Source organism: Aplysia californica, unplaced genomic scaffold (genome assembly GCF_000002075.1).
Source record: "Aplysia californica isolate F4 #8 unplaced genomic scaffold, AplCal3.0 scaffold00318, whole genome shotgun sequence".
NCBI lineage: Eukaryota > Metazoa > Mollusca > Gastropoda > Aplysiida > Aplysiidae > Aplysia > Aplysia californica.
In genome coordinates, this window is record NW_004797588.1 from 80,897 (window position 1) to 90,260 (window position 9,364).

At 40.8% G+C, this 9,364-nt stretch overlaps 1 protein-coding gene across 1 annotated transcript in view; it reads right to left on the minus strand.

Annotated features, from left to right (window-relative positions):
- Positions 1 to 2,950: 2,950 nt before the first annotated feature.
- LOC101855429 (betaine--homocysteine S-methyltransferase 1) overlaps positions 2,951 to 9,364 on the minus strand; it is a gene marked incomplete at its 5' end in the record, with an annotated part of 11,579 nt that continues 5,165 nt past the window's right edge. The window contains 2 exon segments of the mRNA XM_013084798.2: positions 2,951 to 3,632; positions 8,247 to 8,328. Of these exon segments, the coding sequence (XP_012940252.1) occupies positions 3,349 to 3,632; positions 8,247 to 8,328 (366 nt within the window).

The window sequence follows — 9,364 nt, forward strand, 5'->3', positions numbered from 1 at the left end:
GGCAGTCTAAGATACAATTTATCAAGCAGTGTTCGACTCAAATGTTTACAGCTTTTGCTAATATGTGGACAGTTTGTCTTTCATGTAACATAGTTCAGATGTTTGCGGAGCACATTATTCGGCAGTTGTAGGTATGCGTTGTTAAGTATTACACAGTTAATTGTGCACGAAATGATTGTCTTCAGTTTTGGAGAGCAAAAAATGTAAGCACTTTTTTGGAGAGCAAAAAATGTAAGCACTTTTTTTGCATTTGGCTTTACTGGCATGTGGTAATATTTTGTCAAATACTAACATTAAAAGTAGGCCAAAGCTTTACTCACTACCATCACTTCTTATAAATTGTCTCTTTTGGTTTTTAAAGAAAGTATTTCTAGGTACAATGGCCTGAGCTGGTGTAGTGGCCAGGTTTTTTGCCATATATTGCACACGCGAGATCTGAGTGGGTTGTTAGCAGGTGCTCTAGTATAATTTACTCCTTCTTTCCTATCAAACACCTGATATGTCCTTAACTCTCCTCCTGTCTCCTTTTCTGTGTGTTATTCTCTTGTAACACTTCTAATCTTCAACACTTGTATGACCAAATCGTGTTGCAAGTGCTGTAAAACTTTTGCTACCCCCCACCCACCCACACACACACTCACACCCGCACGCAAAATGTGTGTTATTTTGAAATTTTCTTTAAAAAAAAAATTCTTTTATTCAGTACGCTATATCAAGGTCTATCTGTCAGCTGGGATGTTGTATTCACACAGTACTGGTTGGCCTTGACAGGTATTACTAAAGTAGTCTGCAATCTAAATAATCTAAATTGTGTGGATTTGGGGGGGGGGGGGGGGGGGTAAATCAGTTACAATACAATGATTTAATAGAGTATAAATTTAAAGTGCTCATGTTTTGAACAAAGAACTGTCCTTTGTTTCAGGTAGTTTTGCATCCTGTGTAGATCAGATGTTATTTTACTCTTAAAACAAAAATGGTACGTTCTGCAGACTGTGTTAATTATTGACAATGGGAGAAAGGTTGGCCATGTATTAAAAAATGTCTTAAATAAGTACTTGTATAAATGAGCGTCATAAAAGGGTTTTCCAAAACATAGGGACGACAATAAAGAGAATTAAATGTTATAATAGGAAAATGCACGATTTTATAGATGCAGATGGTTAAAAAAAATTTTTTTTTTGTTCTAGCTTAGGTCGATTTCCAATTTGGCTCGGTCCAATCGGAGTTAGACGTTGAATTCAGAGGTCCACCTACTACTGTTGATGGCAGTGTTAAACCAACACGCCTACACTTTTGTTTTTGCAAATCTTGAAAAAAATGTGTCTTGAGTACAACAGCAATGTCCTTTAGCTCTGTGTTAGGATTCTTTCACTTCCATTTTTCATGTACCATTACTACGGTTCCTTTTTCATCACGCCGTCATTGCACAGTCAGGGTTCAAAATCATTTTTGCTTTACACTTAGTCCGTCGCTGGGCATTGTAATCCTACTTTTACTATTAGCGTTTGTAAAATGTCAATAAAACATTTTTTTCTCAAAGCTTTGTTACCTTTGTTGTTTTTTTTAACTAGCAATTGATTACTTTTGTTTTTTACTTTTCTTGGAATGTGCTTTTATAATAATATATGAATGATAAGATAGACTGAGAGAGAGTGCAGGTGTGTGTGTGTGTGTGTGTGTGTGTGTGTGTGTGTGTGTGTGTGTGTGTGTGTGTGTGTGTGTGTGTGTGTATGTGTGTGTGTGTGAAAGAGAGAGAGAGAGAGAGAGAGAGAGAGAGAGAGGGAGAGGGAGAGAGAGAGAGAGAGAGATAGAGATAGAGAGAGAGAGAGAGAGAGAGAGAGAGAGAGAGAGAGAGAGAGAGAGAGAGAGTACCTGATTAAAATGATACATTACACCATTCCAGGGTCTGGAGAGAGCAGTAGTAGGAGTACCTTTATTTTCTGCTAGAATTTCAAAGCACGAAAGTGTTAGTATCTGAGATACCGAACTGTAAAACACATTTGTTTAATGTATGGCTTGTATTCTCCTCCGATATCTCGCGCGCTCCACATGGCAGGTTACTTACTACTACATGAGATCTCTATATTTTACTTTATGTTCTGTCTCTATCTCTCGCTGTGTCTTTCTTTCGTTTTCCAATACTAAAGACCCGTTACCATCAATGCCATGTGCTTATCCTTTATCTTAACCAAAGAGCTGTATTTTTAATGAGATTGTCCTTATAAATCTCTCCTCCCTTTCTTTGGATGCTACTCTCTTCTAACATCTCTAATCTTCGGTATTTATAACCATTAACTGGGCTGCAAATTAAACTTTTACTAAAAGTGTCTACCCGTCCGTCTGTCGTACATTTCCCAACACCAAAGGCCCGTCACCATATCACAGCACTTCTCTTAATCTTAACTCAACCGAAGAAAGAACTGTACATGTATTTTTATCGAGGTTGTCCTTATCTCTCCTACTCCTTTTCTTTGGATGTTACTCTCTTCTAACACCTCTAATCTTCGGCACCTATGACCTAAATCTGTTGCAAGTCCGTTACACTGTCGTCCGTCTGCCCTGCATTTCTCTTAAAGGCCCGCTGCCGTATCAAAGTACATCTCTTAATCATAACTCAAACAAAAGAGCTGTCTTTTTAACGAGATTGTTTTATTTCTCCTCCTGCTTTTCTTTGCAGGTTGCTTTCTTGTTAAACCTTTAACCAGTGGGTGGTTGGCGGGTGCTCGGGTGTGGTTTGCTTCTTCTTTCCTATCAAACATCTGTAGTCCTTATCTCCCCTCCTTCTTTTTTATGGTTGTTACTCTCTTGTAACACCTCTGATCTTCTGGCGCTCATAATATGACCTTATGCAGTTGCGAGCGCCGTAAAACCTCTACTAAAACAAACAAAACCTTTAACCGTCTCCACATTACCTAATTATGTTGCAAATGACGTAAAACTCACACAAAAATTAGTTGTATTTTGCTGTATTTTGGTCGCAAGATCGCTTCATGCGGGTGATGTGCGGGTGGTTCGAGGACATTGTTGGTTGTAGGTCCTAGTTCTTTACTTTCCCTCTATTGTTTCTATCTGTTCTGTCTTACTTTTTCTGCAGCATTAAATGACCATTATTATATTATGTCGATGTGCTTCCCTTTCTCTTAAACAAAAGATCTATTCGTGGGTGGTTGGTGGGTGCTCTGGTGAGGTTTGCTTCTTATTTCCTATCAAACATCCATCGTCTTTATCTCCCCTCCTCTTTGTGTTTGTTACTCTCTTGTAACACCTCTAATCTTCGACACTTATATGACCTCATTGTCTCGCAAGTGCCGTAAAACACTTACTAAAACAAAACAACAAAACGTCCCTTCAAGGCCAGGCGTCCTTCTCCCCGAACATAAAGGCCCTCATAGTTAGGCCACTCTCCGAGGCGCCCGCCTTGAGGTAGAAGCTGCGGCTGGTGTCCGGAGCGTACTTGCTCAGCCTGGCCTTCTTGCCGTACACCTGTGCCACCTCGCGGAGCAGGGCCGGAGTGGCGCCACAGCACAGGCCGATGTACTTGACCCCCAGCCTTCTAGCCTCCTGGGCGAACTGACGGATGTCTGACCGGCTGCACTGGCGGCATGCTACGTCCTCGGGGAACACCAGCCGGCCTGCAGGAAGGATAGAATCTTGGCTCAGTCATGATGCGAGACTTGGGGATTTTTGAAACTTTATGACGTTTCATTATAATAAAAGAAAATGTTTGACGTTTCGCTCTGCTCGGGTTTCATCAGAAACACGAACCAACAAGCAAAAGAAAAGAAAAGAAAACAAAATTAGAGACACTCTGATGACAAAAGCGTTAATTTATAATACGATGCGCAATGGTGCGTTGGTTGCTAAGATTCTACATCATCATCATCATCATCATCATCATCATCATCATCATCATCATCATCATCATCTTCATCATCATCATCAGTGCAAAACGGGCTACAGGTATAGGTGAGGAGTAAATAACCTCATACATGTATTCATTTCACAGCTGTACAAGTTATAAAATTAATCAACATTTCAGTCGCCCAAAAACGCGCTCTACACAAATGACCGCTTTTTTTTATGGTGAATGATTCTTTAGAATTCGTGATTATCATCACTGTCTCCCTCACTCCGCATCAGGGTATAGGTAACCAATAAAGACTCAGGTAATGACAAATATAGTACAAGACAAGATGGGCCACTCAGCCTAAAAAGTGTCCGCAGGAAGTATGCTCTTTGCTTCAGATGGCGCTGCAGTCTGTTTTGAAGCTCTCTTTCGTTTTTCCAGAAGAAGAATAGGAATAGCACCTCCTTTCGTGCGCAGATCGACTGCTGTTCATCAGCAGTTCGGGTATGTTCAGTGCGGAGTTTTAGGTTTTTTAAAGAATTTTAATGACCTCTCGCCCTTCATTCTAAAGTCAAATTAAACGAAGAAAACCATCTCCTTTTCCTCCGGAAGAGTTTTTTTGTCAGCGTAATCATTTTTAAAAAGCGTTCTTCCGAAATTTATCCCAAAACTTGCTAGTTTCACTTTGATTTTTAAAAACTCAAGTAGGGTAACTCTGTTCGCAAAGAGTGCGCTTTTGTGAAGAGGGCGCCACCAAATTTTGAGGACACTTTTTTAATTGGCTCAAAGAGAGAAGTGGCCCATCTTGTCTTGTACTATCTTTGGTAATGAGAGGCATGCTGAAAGTAAAATACTCCGCCAAGGTGAGAAGAATAAAAAAGGACGGGGAAAATGACAGAAAAAGACAACGAAAATGCAGTTTAAAAGTTTTTAAATTGAACACTCAATATCTCCTGAAATCGATTTCCCCTTGTCCCTATAATATATATTTATATATATACATATATATTATCTATTTGTGGTGGCCGAATTTTGCTATTCAAAAGGCTTTTTAATGGCTGCATCGATCGACATGCGGTTTTCGCCAAAATATTCTTTAAAATATTCCCCAGTTCATGGCACCCTTCGTTTTTTCAGTTTTGAGACAGTTTTGCTGCATAAAGCTAAACTTCTTTATTTCGCCGATCGCTTTTGTAGGCCGACGCTTCTGTCTTTGTAATTTTAGAAAATCCGGAAGTGATATTTCTCGAGGCGCATTTTGTTTTGAGAGTTTAGATCTAGATCTAGACCTTATAATTTTTCGTATCTCTCAAGATTTATTGTCCCATTCCAGTAGACTGTAAATATAGTAGGACAATACTTTTAGTTGATATTAAAGCACCGATCATTCCTTTCATCGAAAGGGGGCACAGCTAGTATTTATATGTAAGTGGACTTGGGAGGCTTTGTGCACAAACTCCTCCCTTATTATCTAACCCACACCTTTGAAACTTTGCAGGCGTCCACAGCATCCACGTGGCTGGGACCTTACTTTTAAAAATCCACGCAAACTGCTTTCCTCGTTTTTTCCAAAATACTTTGTTTCGTCCACACAGAGTTCTAATTTTGGGAAAGTCCGTCTTCTAAGATGCTATTGTAAACAAGTGAAGGTTTCCGTTCACTAGCCGTGCACCCCTTGAGGAGTTTGTGCACAAAGCCTCCCAAGTCTCAAGTTCCCTTTTATAATAATATATAGATTTCAGGAGAGTGTAAATTAATATAGTTGGCCAATGACTTTCAGTTGATGTTAATGCACCGATCATTCCTTTCATCGAAAGGGGACCGAGCTAGTTATTAATAAAAATGTATGCATAGCATGCGAGATGCGAGGTGGAAAAGATAGTTTAGCGCCTCGATGGCATGGCATACGAAAAGAAGAGAAAAAGAAAACACGGTGAAAAAGTCTATAAATTATAAATAATATTATAGTACTCCTTTCACTAGATCTACTACTCTCTTGAAAGAGAGAGAGAGAGAGAGAGAGAGAGAGAGAGAGAGAGAGAGAGAGAGAGAAAGAGAGAGAGAGAGAGAGAGAGAAAGAGAGAGAGCTAGCCGGCCAGGTTGAGATTGGCGGCACCATGCGATTAGATCCACCAACAGTCATGGCAGCATTGACAGTATGGGTCAACGATTACAGAGAGGATAAAGGCACCACTTCACACACAATGGATAGACTAAGGGAAGCTGGTGTCTCTAGAGGGTCGGAGAGAGACAGCAACCTGCGTGGAAAAGCCAGAAGAATAACTAACCAGCTGTTAACTGGCACGATCAGCAGGCAGACCCTTTCAATTCATGGACATGGATCCTGGAGAGGAGGGAGGAGCAGGTATAGCATTGTTCCGCCTGCAATGGTGCCTATTCTCAAACCTACTAACAAGTAAGTAACATACACGCGTGCACGCACGCACGCACGCACGCACGCACGCACGCACGTATGCACGCATACACACAAACACCCACGCACGCATGCCAACTCACACACACAAGTATATATATTTATATACAGTGGTGCCCAAAAGAAACTTGAAAATGTAATCACCAATTATCGTGTTAAAGCCTTGCACCACCCACTCATGCAGCATACCTCAAGGTAAATAAATTCTGCATAATCTGACACATTCATTTTTCATCTACGATAAGATCGCCCGAGGTCACATTGTGGTAATTGAAGATCGACTTTTATACACGTAGAGTTTTGTTCATTCCAGCCAGGCCACCCCAAACCTGTCTTGATATCCTTTAAAAAACCCCCATAAAAAACAACAAAAGACCCACCCCACCCCATTCTAATAAAAGCAGCAGCAACAACAACACCCCCCCCACTACCAAAAAACAAACAAAGAAACAAATAAAGAACCCCCGCCCCCACCCCACTTTTGATTTTGATTGTGAAACATCTTTTGCCGTTGCCGATAATGTATACAGTCGTTGGTTGTGGTTTAAAAAGTATCTAATTTATTTCTAAGTTCGTTAAATGCATACAGTTGCAAAACGTTTGCTGAGGAAATACACCCGCGGCATACTAAACAATGAGTGTGTAAACAAAATTTCTCCCACGGTGCAGCGGGCAAGTAAAATCATAAATATAGCGGATGACCAGAAAAAGCAGTTCGTACAAAAGAACGCCGATAAAACCGTTGTGAATAAAGGCACAAACACCAAAGTCTGCTGAAACATGAAACATCCATCCGGATTTTTATACTGGCCAACACACATTTTATTTATTTTGCGGCATGATGTTTGACCTGGGTTTAAGACTTGTTCTTAGCTAATTTGGGGTCTTTGATTTCAGAAACAGCTTTTGTTTTTGCTTATCTCGTCAAATTTTTGCTCCATGAAAAATTTGTATTTTTATGTAAATATGACAAAATTCAGGAGCGTTGTTCCTGATCCTGACAGTTTACAGAAGAAGAAGAAGAAGAAGAAGAAGAAGAAAAAAAAGAAGAAGAAGAAGAAGAAGGAGGAGGAGGAGGAGGAGGAGGAGGAGGAGGAGGAGGAGGGGAGATAGAATTAGAAGAAGAGGAGCTGGAAGTCGAAAAAGATGATGGAGAAGAAGAAAAAGATGAGGAAGAGGAAATATAAAAGAAGAAGAAGAGCAAGAGGAAGTAGAAAGAGAAGAGGGGGGGGGGGGGGATAGAAAAAGAAGAAGAAGAAGAAGAGGAAGAGGAAGAAGAAGACTTCAGGTACGACGTCTTCACTTGCAACAAAAAAAAAAAAAATAAAAAAAATTAAAAGACTGTTAAATGCAACTCCATTTACAAGTTGAAAATTTGATAGCCCTGAAAAGGGCTGTTGAAAAAAAAAAAAGAATAAAGAGGGGTCCACCAGGTTCCTCGCTGACCATGGTCCTATTCACTAGGACCGGCAACGCTCCCTGTCGACGAATCCCCGTCCTCTTTCGTGGGTTCCCATGGAAAGATGTGAGGCGCCAATAAATCCGCAGTCACGAACGGCCCGAGATCTATATCGAAACCGGATACAGAAGTGAGCTATTGGTAGACTCTTCCAGCCTCACTTTAAGCTTACTTAATCAAAGCTTGCGACTGCTTATGGAGTGGCCCGAGAGGTGTGGCCGTGGAACCGTTTTGAATGTTAGGCATACTGTTCATTGTTGATTATGATTTATGAACGTCTTTTTACTTTGAATTTACGAGGTTAACGTTTATGGGTGAATTTGACAGCGAAAATGTTTCAAAATCAGGAAGGGAAGCAGTGATTATTTGATTATATAGACGCTTCGCCACTGATTATAATGATACATTAAAAGCGTGTGGTCGTGTGTGCTTGCGTGTACATTATACATGTAGGTGCAAAAACAACGATTACGCCTACGCTGTGAGTGCTGAGTGCAAGTACGTACCATCTCGCGGGTCCCGGGCGCTGTACATGGATTTCTCAGCGGATGTTGTGCGGACCGGTACTGGCAGTGCGGCCACTGGGCCCTGCAGGAGAGAGATCAGGTACAAAATGAAGCATGGTCATGTGAACCATCGAACCATGTAAACAGTAAACCATTGCACCTTTTATTTTTGAAAATGTACACAGTGAATGTGAACCATCGAACCATTTGATCATGTACACAGTGAAAGTGAACTATCAAACCGTTTGATCATGTACACCGTGAAAGTGAACCGTCGAACCATTTGAAAATGTACATAGTGAACTATTGGACAGCAGTGGAGTCCGCCTAAAGTGAACGCGCTTTATTTGAACAATCGGTTAAAGTGAACGATATTCAGTGGTCCCGATTGAAACGCTATTTGTTTAAGTAAAAATGTAGTGGATAAAATAAACCGGTTTCATGGGGAAATCGGATAAAGTGAACGCCCAATATGAGTGAAAGCGAAGAACGACCCAACAGTGTCACTGCCGCCATGTAGTGAAAATAAGATTCTTTGCCATGGGCATCGCCAGACAATCCGAACTCGGCGTTAGCGACGGCAATCTCAGTCAGAAAGAAAAAGAAAGAGCTCTAGTCTAGGCTGGCCCGCTGTGTTGTTGTTGTCCCCTCACCCCATCTCCACACTAGACCCACCACTGCGCGTAGCTACTGTTCTTCTGGTCCCAAAGAGTTCACTGTATTTGATCACGTACAAAGTGAAAGTGAGCCGTCAAACCATTTGATTATGCACGCAGTGAATCATTGAACAATTTCATCATATAGGGCCTACACAGTGGACCGATTGTCATGAACACAGTAGTGAACCATCTAATTTTGACAGCACAATGAACCATTAATTGATAATCAATGGCAAACATGAAAGCATTGTTTTAACACCTTAAATTAATGAAACGACGGAATAAAAACGTAATAAAGAAAAGAGACAATTTTAGTAATAATTTTTTTTGCAAGTGTTTTACGGCGCTCGCAACTGCATAAGATCATATGAGCGCACGGGGTACACCTAATATTTTCAGTTGGTAGGAAATTTTGAATTTTGCCCGGGCGGCGTCCGAAGTCTACTCTTATCGATTTTA